This window comes from Lithobates pipiens, unplaced genomic scaffold (genome assembly GCF_037356315.1).
Source record: "Lithobates pipiens isolate NorthernLeopardFrog02 unplaced genomic scaffold, aLitPip1_a1.2 Scaffold_19, whole genome shotgun sequence".
Taxonomy (NCBI): Eukaryota; Metazoa; Chordata; class Amphibia; order Anura; family Ranidae; genus Lithobates; species Lithobates pipiens.
The window spans coordinates 35541084-35568709 of NW_027507764.1; the positions used below are offsets into that span (position 1 = coordinate 35541084).

Here is a 27626-nt window from a genome sequence, read left to right on the forward strand (position 1 = left end):
GGCTGGACTACATTTCCCGGCATGCATCGGGTGAGGTGAGAACCGGAAGTGGTGTTGGAAGGGATTGAATGATCAGAGAGGTGAGAGCAAAACTTCTGTCTTCTCTTCTTGTGTCACTTATCTGTCCTCCCCATCCCCCACCACACATAGACTGTTCTGTGTCAGTTATATACTTGGGGGAGATTTACTAAAACTAGAGAGTGCAAAATCTGGTGCAGCTCTACAAACCAGTCAGCTTCCAGGTTTTATTGTAAAAGCTTAACTGAACAAGCTGAAGTCAGAAGCTGATTGGCTGCAATGCAGAGCTGCACCAGGTTTTTCACTCTCCAGTACTGCCCTGTGTCAGTTATGTACTGCCCCCCATATACTGCTCTGTGTCAGTTATATACTGCCACCCATATACTGCCCTGTGTCAGTTATATACTGCCCTCCCATATACTGCCCTGTGTCAGTTATATACTGCCCCCCATATACTGCCCTCTGTCAGTTATATACTACCCCCCATATTCTGCCCTGTGTGAGTTATATACTGCCCCCCATCAGTTATATACTGCCCTGTGTCAGTTATATACTGCCCCCCCCCATATACTGCCCTGTGTCAGTTATATACTGCCCCCCCATATACTTCCCTGTGTCAGTTATATACTACCCCCATATACTGCCCTGTGTCAGTTATATACTGCCCTGTGTCAGTTATATACTGCCCCCCATATACTGCCCTGTGTCAGTTATATACCACCCCCCATATGCTGCCCTGTGTCAGTTATATACTGCCCTGTGTCAGTTATACTGCTCCCCATATACTGCCCTGTGTCAGTTATATACTGCCACCCATATACTGCCCTGTGTCAGTTATATACTGCCCTCCCATATACTGGCCTGTGTCAGTTATATACTGTCCCCCATATACTGCCCTCTGTCAGTTATATACTACCCCCCATATTCTGCCCTGTGTGAGTTATATACTGCCCCCCATCAGTTATATACTGCCCCATCAGTTATATACTGCCCTGTGTCAGTTATATACTGCCCCCCCATATACTGCCCTGTGTCAGTTATATACTGCCCCCCCATATACTTCCCTGTGTCAGTTATATACTACCCCCATATACTGCCCTGTGTCAGTTATATACTGCCCTGTGTCAGTTATATACTGCCCCCCATATACTGCCCTGTGTCAGTTATATACCACCCCCCATATGCTGCCCTGTGTCAGTTATATACTGCCCTGTGTCAGTTATACTGCTCCCCATATACTGCCCTGTGTCAGTTATATACTGCCCCCCATATACTGCCCTGTGTCAGTTATATACTGCCCTGTGTCAGTTATATATTCCCCCCCATATACTGCCCTGTGTCAGTTATATACTGCCCCCCCATATACTGCCCTGTGTCAGTTATATACTGCCCCCCCATATACTGCCCTGTGTCAGTTATATACTGCCCCCCCATATACTGCCCCCCCATATACTGCCCTGTGTCAGTTATATACTGCCCCCCCATATACTGCCCTGTGTCAGTTATATACTGCCCCTCCATATACTGCCCTGTGTCATGTGCTGCCCCCCCATATACTGCTCTGTGTCAGATATATACTGCCCCCCCATATACTGCTCTGTGTCAGATATATACTGCCCCCCCATATACTGCTCTGTGTCAGATATATACTGCCCCCCATATACTACTCTCTGTCAGTTATATAGTTATATACTGCCCCCCATATACTTTGTGTCAGTTATATACCCCCCCCTTTCTGTACTATGTCCTCCCCTCATGTCGGTTATATACCGCCCCCGGCTGTGTACTGACACGCTCTCTGATCCCATTATACGATGCAGTACTTGTGGATCTCTCTGATCTGATAACACAGGATGGGGGATACAATGTGATCTCCTGTGTGCAGTGATTGGTTGGATGTGTATTTGTACATTCTGATTGGCTCGCAGTAAGTTTTGCCCCTGGAAATTACTGATCAGGACATATTGGGGGGGCGGGCACAGACCATCCAATCACTGGCTTGGCTTGTCAGGGGGAGACCATACCTTTTTTCTGATTGGTCCAAACAAATGGCCATTTGAGGTGCTGGTTCCAGGTAACGGTCACACTGCTAAAGTGTGGGTCAGATCACGCATGGTATTGTAGTCTGATGAGACAACATGGGGGGGGGGGGAGGGGAATGTTGCTTTGTTACTGTACAGTTCAGGTGACAATGTACATCATCCAGCACTGTACATAACACTCCTCTGTAGCGGATCCGTGTTCTGGAGATCCGTCCTCTCTGTTTATCCCAATCACCATCGTCACAGAGATAGGAAATGATCAGAAATTCAGATGTTGTCACCAGAATAAGAAGTTGTGCTTGAAAAAGTATTCATACCCCTTGAGATTTCCCACAATTTGTCATGTTACAACCAAAAATCGTAAATGTATTTTATTGGGATTTTATGTGATGGACCAACACAAAGTGTCACATAATTGTGAAGTGGAAGGAAAATTATAAATGTTTTTTTTTTCAACTTTTTTACATATAAATATGTGAAAAGTGTGGGGGGGGGCATTTGTATTCAGCCCCCCTTTACTCCGATACCCCTAACTAAAATCTAGTGGAACCAACTGCCTTCAGAAATTGCCTAATTTAGTAAATAGAGTCCACCTGTGTGTAATTTTAAAGGGGTTGTAAAGGTTCGTTTTTTATTTTCTAAATAGGTTCCTTTTAAGCTAGTGCATTGTTGGTTCACTTACCTTTTCCTTCGATTTCCCTTCTAAATGTTTTTTTTTCTTTGTTTTCTTTGTCTGAATTTCTCACTTCCTGTTCCTCCTCAGTAAGCTGTTCTGGCTGACTAACCACCGCTCGGATGATGGTGAGAAGTTTACTGAGGAGAAACAGGAAGTGAGATATTCAGACTAAGAAATAAAACATTTAGAAGGGAAATCGAAGGAAAAGGTAAGTGAACCAACAATGCACTAGCTTAGAGGAACCTATGTAGAAAATAAAAAACAAACCTTTACAACCCCTTTAAGCTCAGTAGAAATGCAGCTGTTCTGTGAAGCCTTCAGAGGTTTGTTAGAGAACCTTCGTGAACAAACATCATCATGAAGGCCAAGGAACACAGCAGACAGGTCAGGGATAAAGTTGTGGAGAAGTATAAAGCTGGGTTAGGGTATAAAATAAAAATCTCCCAAGCTTTGAACATCTCACGGAGCTCTGTTCAATCCATCATCCCAAAATGGAAAGAGTATGGCACAACTGCAAACCTACCAAGACATGGCCGTCCACCTAAACTGACCGGCCCGGGCAAGGAGAGCATTCATCAGAGAAGAGCCAAGAGGTCCATGGTAACTCTGGAGGAGCTGCAGAGATCCACAGCTCAGGGGGGAGAATCTGTCCACAGGACAACTATTAGTCGTCTCTCCACAAATCTGACCTTTATGGAAGAGTGACGAGAAGAAAGACATTGGAGAAAGAAAGTCATAAGAAGTCCTGTTTGCAGTTTGTGAGAAGCCATGTGGGGGAGGGGCAGCAAACACGTGGATAAAGGTGCTCTGGTCAGAGGAGACCAAAATTGAACTTTTTGGCCTAAAAGCAAAACGCCATGTGTGGGGGAAAACTAACACTGCACATCACCCTGAACACACCATCCCCACTGTGAGACATGGTGGTGGCAGCATCATGTGGTGGGGATGATTTTCTTCAGCAGGGACAGGGAAGCTGGTCAGAGTTGATGGGAAGATGGATGGAGCCAAATACAGGACAATCTTAGAAGAAAACCTGTTAGAGTCTGCAAAAGACTTGAGACCGGGGCGGAGGTTCACCTTCCAGCAGGACAACGACCCGAAACATCCAGCCAGAGCTACAATGGAATGTTTTAGATAAAAGCATATTCATGTGTTAGAACGGCCCAGTCACAGTCCAGACCTAAATCCCATTGAGAATCTGTGGCAAGATTTGAAAATTGCTGTTCACAGACACCCTCCATCCAATCTGACAGAACTTGAGATATTTTGCAAAGAAGAAGAATGGACAGAAATGTCCTCTCTAGATGTGCAAAGCTGGTAGAGACATCCCCAAAAAGACTTGCAGCTGTAATTGCAGAGAAAGGCGGTTCTACAAAGTATTGACTCCGGGGGGCGTCATACAAATGTACCCCCCACACTTTTCACATATTTATTTGTAAAAAAGTTTGAAAGCCATTTATCATTTTCCTTCCACTTCACAATTATGTGACACTTTGTGTTGGTCTATCACATAAAATCCCAATAAAATACATTTACGATTTTGGTTGTAACATGACAAAATGTGGAAAATTTCAAGGGGTGTGAATACTCTTTCAAGGCACCGTATCTTCCAATGGGGACACCTGTTCTGGTGACAGCAGCCCCCGTGTGACCACTTTTAGGTCGGCTCCAACATTGTGATTGACGGCAACAGGAGCCGTTCTGCCGTCAGACCAGCTGAGTGTCTTCTGCAGGCTCCGCCCCCAGCCCTCCAACAGACAACATTACAAACTATTTGTTTAAAAGAAAGTGGAACTAAATCTTAACTAAGGGGGGTAAAATCAGGCAGTTGAGCCATGCTTTAACTGCCCCGCCTCCTCCTCCTTTACTGCCTGTTGGACTCTACCCATTCAAACCAAGGGGGCCATGCCGCATCTGCTTTCATTGTTGATACTTGTGGTTGAACCGTGTTTTTACCGCACCTCTTTTAAGCCGGACAGGGGCGCACACATTCTGCGACTGCAATGTTTACATTTGTGGCTGCAGCAAAATTTGATGCCTTTAGCGGTCAGTACTGCCGCTTAATGCAACCTATTCAAGTGACTAGGGGGCCTGCCACAACCTTCCCGTGACCTCATGCAATGCCCATGGTTTTGCTGCAGCATTTTACAGGGCTAAGGAGGTGGTGAGGAGGTGACCTATCAAACGCCTCTGAAAATCTATCCACTACAGCTCACTTTTCAGAGGTGCAGCAATAACAGAATCTGCAAGATAAACCATGCCCAAGAGGGTTGAGGCAGTGCTGGAAAATAATGGTGGCCACACAAAATATTGACACTTTGGGCCCAATTTGGACATTTTCACTTAGGGGTGTACTCACTTTTGTTGCCAGCGGTTTAGACATTAATGGCTGTGTGTTGAGTTATTTTGAGGGGACGGCAAATTTACACTGTTATACGAGCTGTACACTCCACTACTTTACATTGTAGACAAGCGTCATTTCTTCAGTGTTGTCACATGAAAAGATAGAAGAAAAGATTTATAAAGATGTGAGGGGTGTACTTACTTTTGTGAGATACTGTGTATTATGCAGGAGTTGTATGATATATATTATTGGACGATTAATGATTGTTTGTTTAACTTGCAAATTCTAATTTCCCTGAGGAAGACACTAGATTTGTTCGAAATGCGTTGGAGTGAAGAGAATTCTGCCCAATATGAGGCTCCCTCCCTCTCCCCCTCCCCCGCGCCTCCATCCATGAGCCTTCGCTGCCCATGACCCTGCCACGATTTTTTTTTTTTTTTCTCTCCCGAGGAACTTTTGGCGAGTCCTGACCACCAAGCATCCCACAAAAGCTGCAGTTTTTGATGATGTTCTGACCCTGCCACCCGGCCGTTACAAAATCCTTACACTCGGCCATTGTTTTCTGCCTTCATCACATCAACTTGCTGCCTAATATATAGGGGTGCAACGGATCACAAAACTCACGGATCGGATCGTTCCTCGGATCAGAGTCACGGATCGGATCATTTTTCGGATCAGCAAATAATAATTGAATTTGCAAAAACCTGTAAAAATTCCACCACCATATAGTCCCCACTGTAATATCCACAATCTCCCCCACTGTAATATCTATGCCATCTCCCCCACTGTAGTATTGGCTGGGTATGGAGGGATGGCTGTGACGGCACTTGTCACAGAGCAGCGCTGTGGGCACTACAGATGCAGCCCACAGTGCTGCTGCCATCCGATCTCTTCCCCCTCCACTGTACAGATCTGTACACAGAGAGGAGAGGAACCATCATGACGCCAGTTTGTTTAGATTAGATCACATTGTAAACGCCATTGGGTGCACCAAGTTGGTCGCCGCTTCAGAACTAGGCTGAAGCCGTGGCCTTTCCTAAGGCCCGAGATCGCGGCGTGTACCGATCCGAACGGGGTGACCCATACGGATCGGTGACCATCCGTTGCACCCCTACTAATATATCCCACTGGTTTTCAGATGTCATTGTAACGATAATGTTCTTCCCGTCAGTGGTCATAATGTTATGGCGGATTAGTGTACATGATATATATATTAGATTTTATATTTCACTTCTACAATGAAATAGAACAGACAGATTACCATAAAGTAGAGCTGCACAATTAATCACCAATAATCATTATCGTGATCATGATTAACCACTTGCTTACTGGGCACTTAAACCCCCCTCAGTCCCAGACCAATTTTCAGCTTTCAGCGCTCTCGCACTTTGAATGACAATTGCGCGGTCATGCAACACTGTACCCAAATGACATTTTTATCATTTTTTTTCCCACAAATAGAGCTTTCTTTTGGTGGTATTTAGTTACAGCTGGGAGTTTTATTTTTTGCTAAACAAACAAAAAAAGATGCAAAAAAAAAAATCATGTTTAATAGTTTGTTATAAAATTTTGCAAACGGGTCATTTTTCTCCTTCATTGAAGTGCGCTGATTAGGCGGCACTGATGGGCTGCATTGGTGGGCACTGATGGGCTGCATTGGTGGGCACTGATGGGCTGCATTGGTGGGCACTGATGGGCACGGATATGTGGCACTGGGGTGCAGCACCTTTGAGGCAGATTGTGGGCACTGCTGGGTGGCACTGACGGGGGGCACTTACTTTTAGTACATGTGGAACTGCAGGTGGGCACTGGCAGGGGGCAGGTAGGCATTAGCAGGGCTGGCCGTGATCGGGACTGATGTCCCGATCACGGCCGCCGGTGATCGGCTTTTTTTTTTTCTCCTCGCGCTGTCAGCGCGAGGAGGAATAATAGCCGATTACCGGCTCCGTTATATCACATGATCAGCTGTCATTGGCTGACAGCTGATCACGTGATAAGGGGTCGGGATCGACCACTTGCACGGATCAGTGATCAGGCGAGTCTCATGGACTCGCCGATCACAGAGCGTGCCGCGCGCGCCCCTCAGGCCGCTCGTACACGGGACTACGTCTATTGACGTCGTCCCGGAAAAGGAGATCCGCGCTGTATCCGTCATTTGGCAATAGCGCGGATCTCAAGTGGTTAAAGTGTTTCACAATTCTTTCTATGCAGGGAATTCTCTCCGCTCTTCTGAAGCCCTCAAAAGAAAGGAAGAGAAAAAATAGGCAGCCTGCCAAGAATCACAACATTCTTTATCGGGGTCGGTTCACACAGGGGCGACCCGCCAGGCGACTTAGCCGCCTGACAAGTCGCGTCCCGCTCTATGCAATGGAACCGTTCTAATCGGAGTGACTCAAGTCGCTCCGACTTAGAAAAAGATTCCTGTACGACTTTTGGGGCGACTTGCATTGACTTCAGATACAGATACAGAAGTAATTTCACAAGCCGCCGCTAAAGTCGGATCCCGGTCGCCTGAGGCAGTCGCGCTGCAAGTCGTGCTGCCTCAGTGTGAACGGGCTCTTAGTTGAACTTAAGTATAAACATTGTAACAATTTTGTCAATGGAATAGACTTGGTGTGTGAGTGAAAAAAGTTTTAATCACTTAAACCCTTAAACAATAAACCCTTTTCTGGCATTTGTTGGTTTCAAGTTGAAACTTTCTGGCCAAAAAAAAAATATATATATAGGTAGACACCCTAGAGAATAAAATAATGGTTGTTGCAATATTTTATGCCACACTGTATTTGCACAGCGATCTTTGAAGTCAACCCCCAATGACCAGAAGTGTGTTATTAGCACGATCGCCAGGTGAAATTAACCTTTTCCCGACCATGTTATAGCCATTGAATGACAGCTACTGTGCGGTCGCGCATTTCTGAGAGGGCATCTATTGAGGTCCTCGCGTGATCACGATTCCTGTGCGTCCCCCTGCAGCTTGTATCGGTTGGGATCGGGTTAAAGAGTCAATCGCAGTGGTGGTTTACCATGTGATCAGCTGTGTCCAATCGCAGCATATCACAGTGTAAACAGCATTTGCCGGTTATCGGCCTTCCTCTCCTCACACTGGCAGCGAGTGAGGAGAGCTGGTAAGCGGCAATCCACAAAGGGGACATCTACACTGATAACCAGGGCACTGATTATAAGGGTCTGGATCATCAGGGCATCCCCGGCAGAGGGAGGGTGGGCATCCCCGGCATATGGGCCCCCCCCATCAGGGCATCCCTGGTAGAGGGGCCCCATCAGGGCAGTAGAAAAATTACTTATTTACAAAAACTTTTTTTTTTTCATTTGTTTATCAAAAAACAAAAAACCCAGTGGCGAATAAAAATTGCCAAAAGAGAGCTCTGGCTAAAAAAAAATAGAGAGAGAAAAATGTAATTTGTTTGCAGTGTTGCACGACCACACAATTGTCATTCAAAGTTAGACAGCGCTGAAAGCTTAAAATCTGGGCAGGAAGGGGGTAAAAGTGCCCGGTAGGCAAGGGGTTAAAGCAAAAAAAAATCCTGCAACAGAAAAGGAATGCAGCCACCACATCTAAGGACAGATGAGCTGCAATATTAGAGACTATTTTTCTTGGGTTTAGATGCACCATAATAAGGCTGAGTTGGCAGCACGTATTGCGTGATCTGAGCACAGTTCAGTGGATTCCCTAAGTGTGCAAACACTGAGAATAGCCGGATACACACCTCCTGGCCGTTCAGGAAAAACGCCCGACACGGAAGAAGAGGTGACAGGCTGCCAGGCTGGTTGTACGAGAATGTAGGCACACCAGGCACCTGTCTACAGCACAAAGGAGCGGCTGTCTGTTGTCACTGTGTAGGTGGTCATTGATGGAATCCGGTGACATTTCTAAACTTCCGACTAATCAGCGCAATGGAACCACAAAAAATAAAAATAAAAAAACAGTTGCCTTTATGGTAAAGCTGCATGATTCTGGCCAAAATGAGAATCTCGATTTTATGCTAAGAGAGGGGAAAAAAAATAAAAAAATCACGATTCTCGCGACGTAAAATCTTTCACATTATACAAAAAAAAAAAAAAAAACAACCAGTAAAGTTAGACCTTTTTAAAAAAAAAAAAAAAAAAATTGCATTTCAAAGACCACTGTGCAAATACAGTGTGATATAAAATATTGCAACCACCATTTTATTCTCTAGGGTGTCTACTTAAAATCTATCTCTATCTCTCTCTATCTCTCTCTATCTCTCTCTATCACACTACAGCGGTGCGCTGGCAGGACCTCAGGGAAAAGTCCTGCCAGCAGCTTCTTTGGAGCGGTGTGTTTACCGCTCCTCCACCGCTGCTCCCCATTGAAATCAATGGGGCAGCGCTGTAATACCACTGCCAAAACGCCACTATTGCTGGCGGTTTTAACCCTTTCTTGGCCGCTAGTGGGGGTGAAAGCACCCCGCTAGCGGCCAAAATGCGCCACAAATCCAGCGGTAAAACGCCGCTAAAAATAGCGGCGTTTTACCGCCGACGCTGTGGGTGGTGTGGTGTGAAAGGGGTCTTGATCTATAATTTCCTGTAAAATTCAATATGGCAACCCGGAGGCGCTCCGTATACATGGCATGGTGTACAGAGCGCCCCCCAGAAATTTAATTTCCTGCTTGTGCGATTGGCGCTCTGATTTATTTATTTTTTCCCCAGAAGTCTGCACTAGGATTCTTAGATTGTTTGCCCCCCCAAAAAAATACCACCAGCCGCCACTGCCTGCAATGTAAATCGATCGCCCAGAGGGGAATGTTTTTTTTTATTATTTATTTTTCTTAACCAAGGTGGAGTTACGCCTTTTCCTTCACATAAAGAGTAGTAGACTCTTCAGTTTAGTTAAATTTAGGCTTTAACCCCTTGGCATCGATCATCTCCCGGGCCTTTAAAGTTCTAAAAGCCGGGAGGTGAAGGCGGGAATTCGGGTCACGTGACTGGAGGTCACATGATCAGAAAGCTGCCGATCGCAAGTATGCATCGGGAGCTTGCTGATCCTGGTCGGCTACTGTGCTAGGAGCGTGCTCGGTTGTTTACGCTGGACGCCATGTATGTAGCCACTCGCCGTTTAAGGTCCACCCGCCGAGAGGCCACGTATGTGGGTACTGTCGGCGCCAAGAGGTTAAAGCTACAAGAAATTTGTTTCTGAAGGTTTAAAACAAGTAAAATATAATATACCTTCCGCTCTGTTTACTAAAGCTAGCAGGATGAGGATTAGACATTAGTTAATGTTGTTTGACCGAGTTTAGTTCCTGCTTTAAAATATCTCCGTAATTCCTGATGTTTGCTGTGGAAGGCGGGGCTTTGTGTCCACGTTGCTCATATAAGTGAAAGGAACTCAAACATTGACTTGTAATCTTCCTTTTTTTTTTCTTTTTTTTTTTCTTTTTTTCTTTTTCTTATTTTATTTCCAAAGCAGGTAAGATGTCTGAGAAGAAACCAAAGAGGATCCTGGTGACCGGTGGTTCCGGCCTGGTGGGGAAGGCCATTGAGAAGGTGGTGAAGGACGGAGAGGGACGTCCTGATGAAGAATGGATCTTTGTGGCTTCCAAGGATGCCGATCTTAAGTGAGAATAAAAACCTTGTTTATCGTAATTTTTTTTTTCTTTTTTACAGGTAGAATAATTTTTATTATTCATGGATTTATTTAGTGCAGTGGTGGTTGGTTTAGTAGATGTAGGGCTGGCCTCTGCGATCAACAAGGAGCTGCGCTTAATATTTAGTGTACAAAATGCTACAGGAAACTGTTAGAGATTGCAGGCCTACTAGAGAGTGTAAGTAGGTAAATATCCGCACTCAGTTAAACTTAAAGTGGTGTCGCCACCAAACAAAAAATAAAATGGCTTAAAATTCATAAGAAAATAAAATAATTGCAAATTTTTTTTTTTTTTTTACTCGCTTCTAAATGCCTGTTGCTAGGGGGTCTTTCGTAGTCTGCCTCCTTCAGTGCCCGGGCTGGTAACATCACTTCCCCTCGGCGCCACACAGTATCACAGTTGTATACACACGGTGTATCACGGCGCCGCTTGCGCATGCGCAGTGGGCGCCCGGCTGTGAAGCCACAGCTGGGTGCCCACAGTAAGAATGCCGGCGTCGCGAGCGGAGCGGGGAACGAGGGGGGGCTTCGTTCCCCCGCATTGCTGGACCCTGGGACAGGTAAGTGTCTGATTTATTAAAAGTCAGCAGCTGCAGTATTTGTAGCTGCTGACTTTTTTACATTTTTTTTATTTTTTTATTTTTTAGGGGGCACCCCACTTTTAACCACTAACAGCAGCTGAACACCATAACCCAGATACTGGGCAGAGAAATGCAAAGAAAAAAAAAAAATTAAGTGCAGCCCTTGTTCAATAAATGATTTAATAATCGCACAAGTGAAATGCGCAAAAATGGTGACAAACCAAAATAAAGTGGCATTCAAATGAAATCCATATTAACATGTAAATGTGCAATAAAAAATTAATAAAAATGAATTCATATGTGAGTCCATAAATCATAAATGTCCATACAAATATCAAAAAAATCCAACAGATAGTGTGACTTGATTGAATAAAAATAATATACTTGACCACGTGGGACCCGCCACCTTTTAATCACCACTAATAAGATGTGGGGCTTACTAGATAATCAGCGTCCCCCCCCCCCCCCCCATTTAAGGGAGGTCAGTCAGCGCGTACAATGTCACAAATTCCGGCTCCAGACGACCTGGTGTGAAAAAACGGGTGTCTCCTATCTGCAGACTCTGCAGCTCAGGTCATCTGTCACCGCAAACTTCCCAAATATTTATATATATTTTATATGCTGCTCAGGGGGTGCAGGGGGCAGCTGGGGGGGGGGAGGGGTGGTGCAGGGGGCAGCTGGGGGGGAGGGGTTAGGTGCAGGGGGCAGCTGGGGGGGGAGGGGTGCTGCTCAGGTGGTGCAGGGGGCAGCTGGGGGGGAGGGGTGCTGCTCAGGTGGTGCAGGGGGCAGCTGGGGGTGGGAGGGGTGTTGCTCAGGTGGTGCAGGGGGCAGCTGGGGGGGGAGGGGTTCTGCTCAGGTGGTGCAGGGGGCAGCTGGGGGGGGGGGGAGGAGGGGTGCTGCTCAGGTGGTGCAGGGGGCAGCTGGGGGGGGGAGGAGGGGTGCTGCTCAGGTGGTGCAGGGGGCAGCTGGGGGGGGGAGGAGGGGTGCTGCTCAGGTGGTGCTGGGGGGGGGAGGAGGGGTGCTGCTCAGGTGGTGCAGGGGGCAGCTGGGGGGGGGGAGGGGTGCTGCTCAGGTGGTGCAGGGGGCAGCTGGGGGGGGGAGGGGTGCTGCTCAGGTGGTGCAGGGGGCAGCTGGGGGGGAGGGGTGCTGCTCAGGTGGTGCAGGGGGCAGCTGGGGGGGGGGGCTTGCTCAGGTGGTGCAGGGGGCAGCTGGGGGGGGGGTGCTCAGGTAGCGCAGGGGGCATACAAAGGCTGGGTACACAAAGGCCTCAGGTCCCCAGCGTATATGTGTAACACATTACTCCTCTGGCTGCAGGTTTAGTAACTGGGATTTTGTGCATAACTACAGGTCTGTCCCCTGGCTTCGTATTATTATGTGGGGGTTCCTCTTGCACAGCAGTAATCGCCTTGACTTGTGTATAGTGAGAGCGCTTGTTTCTACAATGACAGATTTTCTTTAAATCATCGGCAAGAAAGCGGAGCTATTTTCCTATAGTATGTAATCACTTCATCACAGATACTGGGAAACCTTATCACTGACAGTTTTTATATTTGATGTCATTCTGTGAACGGGCTCCTCTAATCTCCACTTTTTTTTTTTTTTTTGTTCCCCCAGGAGCGCAGCAGACACTCGAGCGTTGTTTGAGAAGCACAGACCCACCCACGTCATTCACTTGGCAGCCATGGTGGGCGGACTGTTCCGGAATATGAAGTATAACCTGGATTTCTTGGTAAGGCATGGTGGATATAGCGTGCGACTCCTGTATGTTAAAATTTGTTGGGAACGTAGAATACCCATCAAAATACATATAGATCAGGGGTAGGCTACCTTTAGAGAGATGGAGATCTACTTGGGCACCCTCCCCCCCCCCCCCCTACTGACACCAGGGGTACCGGGGCACCCTCCCCCCCCCCCCCCCTACAGACACCAGGGGTGCCGGGGCACCCTCCCCCCCCCTACTGACACCAGGGGTGCCGTTCCTCCATACTAACCACACTAGTATGGAGCTACTTCTGTGCCTAGTGTGGGCAGAATGAAACGGCAAGGGTACATCTCTGAAGTGGAATGACAGAATCGCCAAGTACTTACCTAGTGTTGTATGTGACAAAGGAAAGGAGCCCCCAACTTTTACATTTTTATGGGGTACATACACTTTTTAACTTGCAATGTTCTGGATTTCCTGTTGCAAAATATGAAACCCAAATGCTGGACATCTTGCAGGGAACACACCTGGATTTGGAAAAAATGTGCCGGTTAATCCCTCTAGAGCGTTTTTATTTTATTAATATATCAGATGCATTGATGGGGGTAAAGCAGTAAGTGATTGGCCAGCGGGTCCTAAATCTACACCATTTCCTGTGTCTCCATTCCAGAGGAACAATCTCCAGATTAACGACAACATCCTGCACTCGGCGTACGAGTTAGGGGTGGAGAAGGTGGTCTCCTGTCTCTCTACCTGCATCTTCCCTGACAAGACCACCTACCCCATCGATGAGACCATGGTAAGTGGATTTTATCACATCAGATTGTATGGGGGTGATATCACTTGTGGAGAGAAGAGGGATGTTTATTGCAGAGCTCTGGGAATGGTTAGATGCTGCGGGCACTAAAAGGCCATTCTGAATATCCGAAGGTATAATTTATGTCACAACTGATGTCCGTCTCAGCTGACAAACACACAGAGGGTTCTGTAACCAGTAGTGGACCCCGGGGCGTGCTACATATAGCAAAAAAAGAAAGTTGTCAAAGTGAACGGGGCACTTGTTTTAGTGGTGTATTAATGGTGCTGTGGGGGCGGGGACGGGGCGCTTTTAACCCCAAACAAGGGGTTAAAAGTGCCGCTGCTGAAGCTCTGCCCATTGATTTTAATGACGGGCAATCTATACACCGCTCCTCCGCTGCTCCAAAGACGCTGCTTGCAGGATGTTTTTACTTGCTGCTATAAAACATATCCAATAAAAAAAATCTAATTTTTATTTAATTTTTTCTTCAATTTAGACCAATATGTATTCTGCTACATCTTTTTGTTTACAGAAATCCCAATAAGTGCATATTGACTGGTTTGCGCAAAAGTTATCGTGTCTACAATCTATGGGATGTTTTTGTGGAATGTATTTTTGCAATCGGCGACTTATAGCAGGACTGCGACATTGTGAAGGACACTAAGTGATGAAAAATTATATATATTTTTTTTTTTTTTTTTTGGGACCAGTGACACCAATACAGTGATCATTGCTAAATAATATGCACTGTCACTGTCCTAATGACACTGGCTGGGAAGGGGTTAACATCAGGGGTGCTCAAAGGGTTGTGTCCCTAGGGCAGTGTTTCTCAACTCCAGTCTTCGAGGCGCACCAACAGGTCATGTTTTCAGGATTTCCCTTCAGATAAAATGGCTGTGGTAATTACTAAGGCAGTGAAAACTGATCAAATCACCTGTGCAAAATAGTGGAAATCCTGAAAACATGACCTGTCGGTGCGCCTTGAGGACTGGAGTTGAGAAACACTGCCCTAGGGAGTGCTTTATAACTGTGGGGGAGGTGCTTGTACTGTGATAAGACAGAGATCTGTGTTCCTGCTTAGCAGAAACACAGGATCTCCATCTCCCATACTAGCAGAACAGCGATCTGCCTTGTTTACATAGACCACTGTTTTGTCTGCCTTGGGAACGATCGGCAGGTCCCGGCGGACATTTTGGGTCTGCATGACCCGCTGATTGGCTCCAATTGCAGTGGGAGCTGCTCGCCGGCGGCGTGCGTGCTCAACCCAGACCAGGAAGAGCGAAGTCGCGTGCCGGTACATGATTGCGCACAGAGAGGCCTCCCTGTTGCAGTAACTGTATGTGGGGGTGGTCCAGGAGCGGTTAACGTTCACATGCCGGTGGACTAACTCTTCCTCTATAGTAGCTCTTCTTTTTCATTGCAGGTAAATAATGGATTCCAAGAAGAAGCAATGCGCTGTCATTGAGTTCTTGATGAAAATTGACAGTACCCAATTTTCCCAGTTCTTGATGAAGGAGGGGTACAGGCTGTCTGATATTGATCTATTGATGGTCTCCGCTGCGTGGTTTTGTCTTAAATGCTGGCTTCATCTTCATCTTCGTCTTCATCCATCTGTGCATATTGTCCTTGTCAATGGTGTCCTCTTTGTAAAGATTCTGCATCCTTCCGTGGATGTTGGACAGCCCTGAACCCCTTCTTTGTTAAAAACTCAATGACTTCACCGTTTTTCTGCTTGGAATCCATTATTTTTAAGCAATGAGAAGATGAAGAGTTACTGTAGAGCTGGGGGTCTCCAAACTGCGACCCTCCAGTTGTTCAGGAACTATAATTCCCACCATGCCTGATCATGTCTGTGAATGTTCGTTTTTACAATGCCTCCTCATAGGACGTGTAGGTCCGGCACAGCTGGAGGGCCGTAGTTTGGAGATCCCTTCTGTAGAAGAAGTTATTCCACCAACATGTGAAATTTGAATGGAACACTTGAATTGGTGTCACCTGTTGTCTGGAGTTGTTCTTTAATTTCTCCAATATGAAGTCTGGTTTCCAATGATGTCAGACTCTGCTGTATATACAGATGGGGATTTACAGGAAGGGCTATTGGCGCTTCATACCATGGCTGTACTATAAGAAAGGCTCCGTGTTTGATTTTTTTTTTTTTTTTTTTTTTTCACCTCCTTCCCAGATCCACAACGGACCGCCCCATGGCTCCAACTTTGGGTATTCCTACGCCAAGAGGATGATCGACGTCCAGAACAGGTGAGCTTGGAGCTAGAGGACTGGCCCGGAGCACAAACAGTGACTGGATGTGCATGAGATTTGGAGGGGAGCTGACTGCTGGTCCTTCAGTCACTGCACATTTTTCAGTAGACCGCACCCAGAGGGTGAAATGGTAAACCAGTTAGAGTAGGGGTCTCAAACTGGCAGCCCTCCAGCTGTTACAGAACTACAAGTCCCATGAGGCATTGCAAGGCTGACAGTTACAAGCATGACTCCCACAGGCAGAGACATGATGGGACTTGTAGTTCTGCAACAGCTGGAGAGCCGCCAGTTTGAGACCCCTGAGTTAGACTGGACGTGCTACATACAGTATGTCCGGGAAAAAAACCTGAAGTACACAGGGTGTGTGTATAGTACGTCCTCACCTTCTGCAGTTCCCTTCCTCAAGCTTTCCGACAATTCCCAACTGTCAAAATACAGCCGGGAGTTGCTGCGTAAATACAGGAGACGTAGAAACTGCTGCTGTCAAAAAAATCTTCTTCCTTCTCCTTTTTCTTCTTCTTCTTTCTTCTCCTCCTTTTTTCTTCTTCTTTCTTCTCCTCCTTTTTTCTTCTTTCTTCTCCTCCTCCTTTTTTCTTCTTCTTCTTCTTTCTTCTTCTTTCTTCTCCTCCTTTTTTTCTTCTTTCTTCTTCTCCTCCTTTTTTTTCTTCTTCCTTCTTTCTTCTTTCTTCTTCTTCCTTCTTCCTTCTTTCTTCTTTCTTCTTCTTCCTTCTTCCTTCTTCCTTCTTCCTTCTTTCTTCTTCTCCTCCTTTTTTTTCTTCTTCTCCTCCTTTTTTTTCTTCTTCTCCTCCTTTTTTTTCTTCTTTCTCCTCCTTCTTTCTTCTTTCTCCTCCTTCTTTCTTCTTCTTCTCCTTCCTTCTTCTTCTCCTTCTTTCTTCTTCTTCTCCTTCTTAGTCTTCTTCTTCCTTTAAAATTCCACCTCAGTCGAGGCACCCCCATTCTAAAGTTTAAAAACTAAACAAATCGTTTTACATAACGCAGCAACAACTACACACGTAGGACGCCAAACGTTGGAGGAGATTGTTCTTCCAAAGCAAACACAACTTTTGCACACACTGGTACTGATTAGTATTCCAGTGTTTCTCTTCTCCCTTAGTTTCTTTCCCCTCAATCGGTTAATGTGATCCCAGAGCTGATGAAGAAGGGCACTAAAGGGGGCAAACGAGGATGATGTGCAGGTGTCCGATGTCCTCCTTGGCAATAGATGATGTCGATGTTTGTTAGGACACCCGTGGCTGGAAGGCTGTAATGGTGCACAATGAAAACTTGTGGTTTTATGTCATTAATGGGCAGGCTCGATCCGTCCACCCAGCTTGTATACAATTTCTAGGCGTTTTGCCAAGACACCTGAAGGCACCCTGGTTGAAAGGGGCTGATCTGATGCCGTGTTTATGAACATTTTTATGTGAGATGGAGAGATATAAAGTAACGTTGTTGCTTTTGTGTCTGCTCTGTTTCATTTATCTGCAGATCAAAGGGATGAGCTTCTATCTGTAGATATTGTCAGTTAAAGGGGTTGTAAACCCTTACAGACCACTTTTTGCTAAAAGTAAGCCTATAATAAGGCTTACCTGTACCTACACCAGATATCCCCTGTATTTGCATGTGCCAACGTCATTGGCACATGTGCACTGAAGCAATAGCGAGTACGTGCCGTTTGCTTCAGTGAGTGTGCCATTAGTTAGCAGCTCCCGTGCACATGCGTGAGAGTGACGTCATCGCGGCTCCAGCCAAGTTGGAGCCGCGATATCCGGAAGTAACCCCCGGGAGTGATGTTGGCCACTGGAGTGGTGTATGGGCAACAGAGCCAGGTCTTCGATCTCAGGTGAGATTGAGAGAGAGATATGCTTTGCTCAGATTTCATGTTTACTATCAATTTAATGCTGGTTAGGGTAAACTAAGGGTTAATAAGGGGCTAAAATCAGAACAAAATGTTAACTAGAGGCTAAATAAGTTCAGCTGTTAAGCGGTTTTCCACCTTTACTGCAACTTTGAAAAGATTGTGTGGGCCTAGGTGGTCCAAACAAACCATTTCCTCAACTAACAAGTGCATTTGCTGGGCGTGCTCTGTTTTCTGGCACACAGGAACAGAGCTGAGGCTGTTAATCACAGGCTGTGTGCTGGAGATCCCTCCCCTGTCACCTTTTTATTTCTTGGTGTCAGGAAAACCTGTCAGTGATTCATGCCGATAGCAGAGGAAGGAGGCAGGAGACAGAAATGGCACTTTGTGCTCTGGACTGAGACAAGTACACACTATAGAGGGAAATGCTTTGTTCAAATTTTCATGTCTGAGGTTTACAACCACTTTAATGTTCCTGGATATCGATATACAATGTAATGACGTCCTTCTCTTCTCTCCTCTCCAGGGCGTACTTTGAGCAGCACGGCTGCAAGTTCACCTCTGTCATCCCCACCAACGTCTTCGGCCCGCACGACAACTTTAACATCGAGGATGGACATGTCCTGCCGGGGCTCATCCACAAGGTGTATCTGGCCAAACGTGAGCAATGCTGCTTGCTGCTCTCTGTGTTTTGGGGAGGGGGAGGGGCAATCATTGGTGCCCCTTGTGCTTTTATCCACGGATGGGAATTTTGGTATCTCTAGTCCCCCACCCCCATGTAGTGACTTTTTATAGGTCCCTAGCCTGGCTTTTCTTCCCAGACTGACTGTCCTTGGACTGCCCCTTTTATCTAGTGGTGCATTGAAATGAAAATCACGAACTGAAAATTCAGGACGCAAACTGAAGGAGGGGGGAAAAAAAAAGGAATTTATGTGGCTGGCGTTTTTTGCATTGAAGTTGATGTGACGTGATCTTTGCATTGCACTCAGTGGAGGGGGGGGGTTTGCATTGCAGTTGGGGGGGTATTTTTGCAGTCAGTGGAGGGGGAAGGATTTTTGCATTGCAGTCAGTGGAGGGGGAAGGATTTTTGCATTGCAGTCAGTGGAGGGGGAAGGATTTTTGCATTGCAGTCAGTGGAGGGGGAAGGATTTTTGCATTGCAGTCAGTGGAGGGGGGCGGGGATTTTTGCATTGCAGTCTGTGGAGGGGGGCGGGGATTTTTGCATTGGAGTCTGTGGAGGGGGGGCGGGGATTTTTGCATTGCAGTCGGTGGAGGGGGGGGGGGCGGGGATTTTTGCATTGCAGTCGGTGGAGAGGGGGGGGCGGGGATTTTTGCATTGCAGTCGGTGGAGAGGGGGGGCGGGGATTTTTGCATTGCAGTCGGTGGAGAGGGGGGGCGGGGATTTTTGCATTGCAGTCGGTGGAGGGGGGGGGGCGGGGATTTTTGCATTGCAGTCGGTGGAGGGGGGGGGGGCGGGGATTTTTGCATTGTAGTCGGTGGAGGGGGGGGGGCGGGGATTTTTGCATTGCAGTCGGTGGAGGGGGGGCGGGGATTTTTGCATTGCAGTCGGTGGAGGGGGGGGCGGGGATTTTTGCATTGCAGTCGGTGGAGGGGGGGCGGGGATTTTTGCATTGCAGTCGGTGGAGGGGGGGGGCGGGGATTTTTGCATTGCAGTCGGTGGAGGGGGGGGGGGCGGGGATTTTTGCATTGCAGTCGGTGGAGGGGGGGGGGCGGGTTTGCATTGCAGTCAGTGAGGGGGGGTGGGGATTTTTGCATTGCAGTCTGTGGAGGGGGGGCGGGGATTTTTGCATTGCAGTCTGTGGAGGGGGGCGGGGATTTTTGCATTGGAGTCTGTGGAGGGGGGGCGGGGATTTTTGCATTGCAGTCGGTGGAGGGGGGGGGGCGGGGATTTTTGCATTGCAGTCGGTGGAGAGGGGGGGGCGGGGATTTTTGCATTGCAGTCGGTGGAGAGGGGGGGGCGGGGATTTTTGCATTGCAGTCGGTGGAGAGGGGGGGGCGGGGATTTTTGCATTGCAGTCGGTGGAGAGGGGGGGCGGGGATTTTTGCATTGCAGTCGGTGGAGAGGGGGGGCGGGGATTTTTGCATTGCAGTCGGTGGAGAGGGGGGGCGGGGATTTTTGCATTGCAGTCGGTGGAGGGGGGGGGGGCGGGGATTTTTGCATTGCAGTCGGTGGAGGGGGGGGGGCGGGGATTTTTGCATTGCAGTCGGTGGAGGGGGGGGGGGCGGGGATTTTTGCATTGCAGTCGGTGGAGAGGGGGGGCGGGGATTTTTGCATTGCAGTCGGTGGAGGGGGGGCGGGGATTTTTGCATTGCAGTCGGTGGAGGGGGGGCGGGGATTTTTGCATTGCAGTCGGTGGAGGGGGGGCGGGGATTTTTGCATTGCAGTCGGTGGAGGGGGGGGGGCGGGGATTTTTGCATTGCAGTCGGTGGAGGGGGGGGGGGCGGGGATTTTTGCATTGCAGTCGGTGGAGAGGGGGGGGCGGGGATTTTTGCATTGCAGTCGGTGGAGAGGGGGGGCGGGGATTTTTGCATTGCAGTCGGTGGAGAGGGGGGGCGGGGATTTTTGCATTGCAGTCGGTGGAGGGGGGGGGGCGGGGATTTTTGCATTGCAGTCGGTGGAGGGGGGGGGGGCGGGGATTTTTGCATTGCAGTCGGTGGAGGGGGGGGGCGGGGATTTTTGCATTGCAGTCGGTGGAGGGGGGGCGGGGATTTTTGCATTGCAGTCGGTGGAGGGGGGGGCGGGGATTTTTGCATTGCAGTCGGTGGAGGGGGGGCGGGGATTTTTGCATTGCAGTCGGTGGAGGGGGGGCGGGGATTTTTGCATTGCAGTCGGTGGAGGGGGGGGGGCGGGGATTTTTGCATTGCAGTCGGTGGAGGGGGGGGGGGGCGGGGATTTTTGCATTGCAGTCGGTGGAGAGGGGGGGGCGGGGATTTTTGCATTGCAGTCGGTGGAGAGGGGGGGGCGGGGATTTTTGCATTGCAGTCGGTGGAGGGGGGGGGGCGGGGATTTTTGCATTGCAGTCGGTGGAGGGGGGGGGGCGGGGATTTTTGCATTGCAGTCGGTGGAGGGGGGGGGGGGCGGGGATTTTTGCATTGCAGTCGGTGGAGAGGGGGGGCGGGGATTTTTGCATTGCAGTCGGTGGAGGGGGGGGGGGCGGGGATTTTTGCATTGCAGTCAGTGGAGGGGGGGGGCGGGGATTTTTGCATTGCAGTCAGTGGAAGGGGGTGGGGATTTTTGCATTGCAGTCAGTGGGGGGGGGGGTCATTTTGGGGACGCAGAATGCGATTATCAGACTTTTTTTTATTTTTTTATTTCTTATCCGCAGAATGCTGATGACCCAATTTTCGTCCGATAATTTTCAGCACCCAATATATCGGTGCATCACTACTTTCACTGGATTTCAGCTCTTTAAATTATGGAGGGTCATCATCACATGTGGGCATTACCTTGGTGGTCTGCATGCAAATGCAGCTTGCCCAATAAGAACACCCACTTCTCCAGACTGACACCCCACCCATCACGCCGTTTTGATATTTGCATAACGACTCCCAGGAGCCGGCCCACTGCTTGCACCAGGGCTGAGGGCTCCAGAGAGAAGTGCTGAGGCAGGCTGCTGTGATCTATAAGGATTGATGTTGGCATCGTTTGGGGTCTTCCCTTTCTAGGGTCCTGTGATGTTTTCTGTAAGCTATGTGCAGCGCCCTGCTGGCCCCTCCCACCAGCCTAGATCTTCCTGCTTTGCATAGAGAAGCACAGAACGGGATCATTTTGTGCATCGCTTCCCATGGCTATTGATGAGCTTTTGTCTGACGTCGGGGAACGCAACTCCACCTTACAAATAAAATGCTGTGTGTTTTTTTTTTTTTTTTTTATTTCAGAAAACGGAACTCCTTTGGCTATCTGGGGCACCGGGAAACCGCGGCGGCAGTTCATCTATTCGCTGGTGAGCCACCTTCTGTAATAAATGCAATTCGTCAAATGACGGTCTATAAACTAAAGCTCACTAACGGGCGGATATCTTGTAAAATGAGTAAACCACTCCAAGATAAATCCACATAATAATCCTATTGAGTTACAGAAGTAAAATAATTTCACCCAGGAAGCGGGGGCCGGTCAAAGTCTAATAAGTTTTCCTTGATCTCACCTGGCAACTAGATTCAGCAGGTTCGTCACGTGTGCTTCTGGGTGGGCTGCAACCTCTTGTCTTATGATCTTGTGGCATTCACAAGGAGGAGATGAGGAGAGCTTTGTGTTCTTTATGATCCATCAGAAATGAAGTAGGCAGGGCTGACACCATGCGCTTTGGAATTCGGAGACAAAAACACACTGTAGTTTCATGTCACAGAGGAAGGTAGGAGCGCACTATATTTCTGGCACAATTTTATTTTTTTTTTCTGTACTTTTAGGGTGTTTAAAGAGATGAAACGTGTGGGAATGTTCATGTACTGTGGAGGTGTTTTAAATGTGTTTTAAAGAAAAGGGAAAAAAATAAAACGGGAGCATGTAGCACTTGGTGCTGTTCTGATCTGTGGTGTGCTTGCTCAGAAAGCCTGCAGATCAGGAAGCGGTGACAGACGGTGCACAGACAGGAGAGGGAGCGGAGAAAGGCGGCGTGCACTCAGTGGAGAGGGGGGCGGAGAAAGGCGGCGCGCAGGCAGTGGAGAGGGGGGCGGAGAAAGGCGGCGTGCACGCAGTGGAGAGGGGGTGGAGAAAGGCGGCGCGCACTCAGTGGAGAGGGGGTGGAGAAAGGCGGCGCGCGCACTCAGTGGAGAGGGGGCGGAGAAAGGCCGCACGCAGTGGATAGGGGGCGGAGAAAGGCGGCGCGCACGCAGTGGAAAGGGGGCAGGACAGGCGGCGTGCACGCAGTGGAGAGGGGGGGCGGAGAAAGGCGGCGCGCACGCAGTGGAGAGGGGGGGGGAGAAAGGCGGCGCGCACGCAGTGGAGAGGGGGGGGGGGCGGAGAAAGGCGGCGCGCACGCAGTGGAGAGGGGGGGGGGGCGGAGAAAGGCGGCGCGCACGCAGTGGAGAGGGGGGGGGCGGAGAAAGGCGGCGCGCACGCAGTGGAGAGGGGGGGGCGGAGAAAGGCGGCGCGCACGCAGTGGAGAGGGGGGGCGGAGAAAGGCGGCGCGCACGCAGTGGAGAGGGGGGGGCGGAGAAAGGCGGCGCGCACGCAGTGGAGAGGGGGGGGCGGAGAAAGGCGGCGCGCACGCAGTGGAGAGGGGGGCGGAGAAAGGCGGCGCGCACGCAGTGGAGAGGGGGGCGGAGAAAGGCGGCGCGCACGCAGTGGAGAGGGGGCGGGACAGGCGGCGCGCACGCAGTGGAGAGGGGGCGGGACAGGCGGCGCGCACGCAGTGGAGAGGGGGCGGGACAGGGGGCGCGCACACGGTGGAGAGGGAGAGGTGAAGGGCTGCACTCATGCAATGGAGAGGGAGAGGTGACAGTACTGCCTTTGGCAGCAAACACACATTGAATATGAGCACCATCATTTAACGCAGCAGGAGGAGGCGGCGGCTTGTCAGCATGAATAAAGTTACTCGATGAATGTTAACTTTTATACCAGCTAGCATGTCCCTGACTCAGAACCTCTACTGTGACAAGCAGAGAAATAGACAGTTGACATGAATCGCAACACAAGGTGGCAACTAGTACATCGAGGAGAACGGTTGGGTGGGTAAAGTGCTGAAGGCCGTAAATTGGGCTTCAGTATAGGGTGGAGCTACAGCCAACGCAAACCAAAATAAAGATGTGCTTTTATTGCACATCGCTACTCAAACGTGACCAAGTGCTACATGTACTTTGTACCCTGGGTGGGTCAACAAGAATGTGATTCCTATGACACCCTTTGTATGTCCGCAGACTGTTTAAATACAGTTTATTCATAAATAATTGTTATGTCCCTTTTTTAAGTCCACCAGTTTTTAATGGCTGCATAGTCTTTTGTTGTTCTGGTAGTAAATGATGACTTTTCCAGGATCTGGCCAGACTCTTCATATGGGTGTTGCGGGAATATAACGAGGTGGAGCCCATCATCCTTTCAGGTGAGAAATCTTTATCTTTGCATGGCAGGGTATTAAAAAAAAAAAAAAAAAAAAAAAAAAACATTTAAAAAGTTTCATATAGTTCCCAATACAGACTGGTGTGGTGTGTGTGTCCCCCCGTCCCCGTCCCCCCCCCCCCCAACTTGACTATGTAACCAGTCCATTTAGGTTTAAACAGAATACAAATGCAAGTAAATACTTTCTGGATCAACAATATTCAGTGTAGTGGTAATAATATTATTTATAATTTTTTCTTATATATATATATATATTAATATAATGTATCCAGTTAGATTCAGTGACCTTAGAAAGACATCAAGCATTTTATTTTATTTTTTCTTAAACCCATGGTACAGAATTGCCTATAACTAGACCCTGCTGCTGTCTGTTCCCCATTTTTACAGCTCTAACTGTAAAGAAGCCTTTCCGTATGTGGAGGTTAAACCACTTTTTTTTTTTTTTTTTTTTGTCATTTGTAACTGCCTTACCTCTGGTAGGTGAAATGTGATTGGTGGGGGAGAGCTGGGCTAGAGTGAACTCGCTGGAAGGGGATCCTTCTCTAAAGGACCCATCATTTTGTCCTTAATGGGCAATGTGACGGGTTTTCTGTGATGTCCCGTGCTATGAAAACTTTCACAGCAACTGTTTGCATTTTTTGGGGGGGGGGGGGGGGGATTTTATGAAAGCAAAAACTGTCAGAATTTGAGTGATTTACCTTTTTAGACAGTGATGTTATTTCTTTGTCTTCCAGTGGGAGAAGAAGATGAAGTGTCTATAAAGGAAGCTGCGGAGAGTATCGTAGCCGCCATGGACTTTAAGGGAGAAGTGAATGTATCCTTATGTGTGTGTGTGTGTGTGTGTTTTTTTTTTTTTTTTTTTTTTTTTCAGTATGAGTGTGGGGGGGGGGGGGGGTGGATAGAAGGTATTAAAAGAAGATCTAGGACAGTGATGGTGAACCTTGGCACCCCAGATGTTTTGGAACTACATTTCCCATGATGCTCTAGTACACTGCAGAGTGCCAGAGCATCATGGGCAATGTAGTACCAAAACATCTGGGGTGCCAAGGTTCACCATCACTGATCTAGGATGAAGAGGGGGGGAGGGCATGATGAAGGCTTATGGGGGGTAGGGATTGAAAATGTGGGGATAAGCCTGGGTGAGCAAGGGGATTGGGCGGGGGGGGGGGGGGGGGGTGAGACTTAAAGTATTCATACCCCATAGAAATTTTCCACATTTTGTCCTGTTACAACCAAAAACGTAAATCTATTTTATTGTGATTTTATGTGATAGACCAACACAAAGTGGCACATAATTGTGAATTTGAAGGAAAACTATAAATGGTTTTCAATATTTTATTTATTTTTACGAATATGTCAAAAGTGTGCATTTTGTATTCAGCCCCCTTTACTCTGATACTCCTAACTAAAATCGAATTGCCTTCAGAAGTCACCTAATTAGTAAATAGTCCACCTGTAATTCTAACTGTGTAATTTTAATCTCTGTATAAATATAGCTGTTCTGTGAAGCCCTCAGAGGTTTGTTGGAGCACCTTTAGTGAACAAACGGCATCATGAAGGCCAAGGAACACACCAGACAGGTCAGGGATAAAGTTGTGGAGAAGTATAAAGCAGGGTTAGGTTATAAAAAAATCTCCCAAGCTTTGAGCATCTCACGGAGCTCTGTTCAATCCATCATCTGAAAATGGAAAGAGTATGGCACAACTGCAAACCTACCAAGACATGGCCGTCCTCCTAAACTGACCGGCCCGGGCAAGGAGAGCATTCATCAGAGAAGCAGCCAAGAGGTCCATGGTAACTCTGGAGGAGCTGCAGAGATCCACAGCTCAGGGGGAGAATCTGTCCACAGGACAACTATTAGTCGTCTCTCCACAAATCTGCCCTTTATGGAAGAGGGACAAGAAGAAAGACATAAGAAGTCCTGTTTGTAGGTTGTGAGAAGCCATGTGGGGGACACAGCAAACATGTGGAAGAAGGTGCTCTGCTCAGATGAGATCAAAATGAGAACTTTTTGGCTTAAAATCAGACTGGGTGAGGAAGGGGATGAAATGGGGATGGCAGGTGGGGAGAAAGAACAAGTATGGATTTGGTCCTGATGAGAATGGGATGGGGGGAGGGGGGAGACTGGATGAGGATGGGACGGGGGCAAGGATGAAATGAGGATGGCAAATGGGGATAGAGGTTTTGGACTTTGGGAAGAAGGGATGGTGAGAGGGGATTGGATGAGGAAGGGATAGGCAATGTGGGGGGCTGAATGGGGAACCGGGGGAAGTATAAAGAAGCAGATTTAACTTTTCTGAACAGCCCCCCGTTATCCATGGAAACCAAATACTGTTTGTATTGCCATTTGATTTCACTTAACTTCACATTCAGTTTGACAGCACAAAGTCCGACGGGCAGTTTAAAAAAACAGCAAGTAACAGCAAGCTGAGGAAGTACCTCCCCGACTTCAAGTTTACCCCCTTTAACCAAGGTGAGTCATTCTTCACCCCTTAGGGGGGCATCAGTGGGTGGTAAATTCACATCTGTAAAATGCTGCTGCAGATCTGACTCTTACCCATCGTTTTGAAAACGATACAAACATTGTGTACAGTGTTTTTTTTTTTTTTATATAGATTTTTTTGTTTTTTACTTTTTTATGCTTATAAAATTTATTTTGCATGGGTTTTTATTTAAAAAAAAATTTTATTTAATTTTTTTTTATAATATCTCTGCAGCGGTCCAGGAGACGTGTAGCTGGTTTAATGCAAACTATGAGCAGGCCAGGAAGTGAGGGAGAAGCCACCGGAGTTTACAGACGACGACTTCCCTGCTGGTTCAGACTCTCCAGGTCTTCGGGAATTGGATTTTATATTTCGGTGCTACAAATCATTTCATTGTGTATGGAGGTCGATTCTCCGCCCATTCTGTTTACACGCCGGCGTTTGATGCGTCTCTACATTTAAGAGCGGACATTGCTAGTCTGATGCAAACCTCCAGTGCCGGTGGTGTTTTTTCCCCAGTCTGTGCTGTAATATGCTGCTGTACCAATCGCTCTCTTCAGTCCCTCCTCTGATTAAATCTGACTATGCAAACCCAACAAATGGACGTCTGTTTTGTTTTAACACTTTGCTCCCCTCACCATCGCAACTATTAAAGTTTATGAAACTACTTTTTTTTTTTTTTTTTGTCCTACATCCCTTCTAACTTGTAAGGCCCGTCATCTGTTACAATTGTTACGCAATTTAGTCATTTTTAAACTCAATTGTACCCTCCTTAACCACTTCAGCCCCGGAAGGTTTGGCTGCCGTCTGACCGCCGGTTTTTTTTTTTTTTTTTTTTGCGATTCGGCACTGCATCTCTTTAACTGATAATTACGTGGTCGTGCGGCCACAAATAGAGCTTTCTTTTGGGGGTATTTTGATCGCCTCATCGGTTTTTATTTTTTGCCCTATAGGCAACAATTTTGAAAAAACAATATTTTTTTACTTATTTGCTATAATAAATATGAGAATAAAAAAAAAAAAAATATATATATATAGATATAGATATAGATATAGATATAGATATATATAGATATATATAGATATATAGATATATATAGATATATATATATATATATATATAGATATATATATATAGATATAGATATATATATAGATATAGATA

The 27626-nt window shown here is 47.5% G+C and overlaps 1 protein-coding gene across 4 annotated transcripts; it reads left to right on the plus strand.

Annotated features, from left to right (window-relative positions):
* Positions 1 to 27061, plus strand: GFUS (GDP-L-fucose synthase). Of its 4 annotated transcripts, none has more exons than XM_077490647.1 (11): positions 1 to 80; positions 10524 to 10674; positions 12899 to 13013; positions 13657 to 13785; positions 15968 to 16041; positions 18429 to 18562; positions 21803 to 21867; positions 23895 to 23961; positions 24713 to 24792; positions 26352 to 26451; positions 26696 to 27061. In XM_077490647.1, the coding sequence occupies exons 2-11, from the start codon at positions 10532 to 10534 to the stop codon at positions 26749 to 26751; spliced, it is 963 nt and encodes a 320-aa protein (XP_077346773.1). In that variant the 5' UTR covers positions 1 to 80; positions 10524 to 10531; the 3' UTR covers positions 26752 to 27061. The 4 variants fall into 4 exon arrangements, with proteins under 4 accessions (XP_077346773.1, XP_077346774.1, XP_077346771.1 ...); XM_077490648.1 differs by having other exon boundaries at positions 18 to 80; positions 10527 to 10674; XM_077490645.1 differs by lacking the exon at positions 1 to 80 and adding an exon at positions 10189 to 10228.
* Positions 27062 to 27626: the final 565 nt, after the last annotated feature.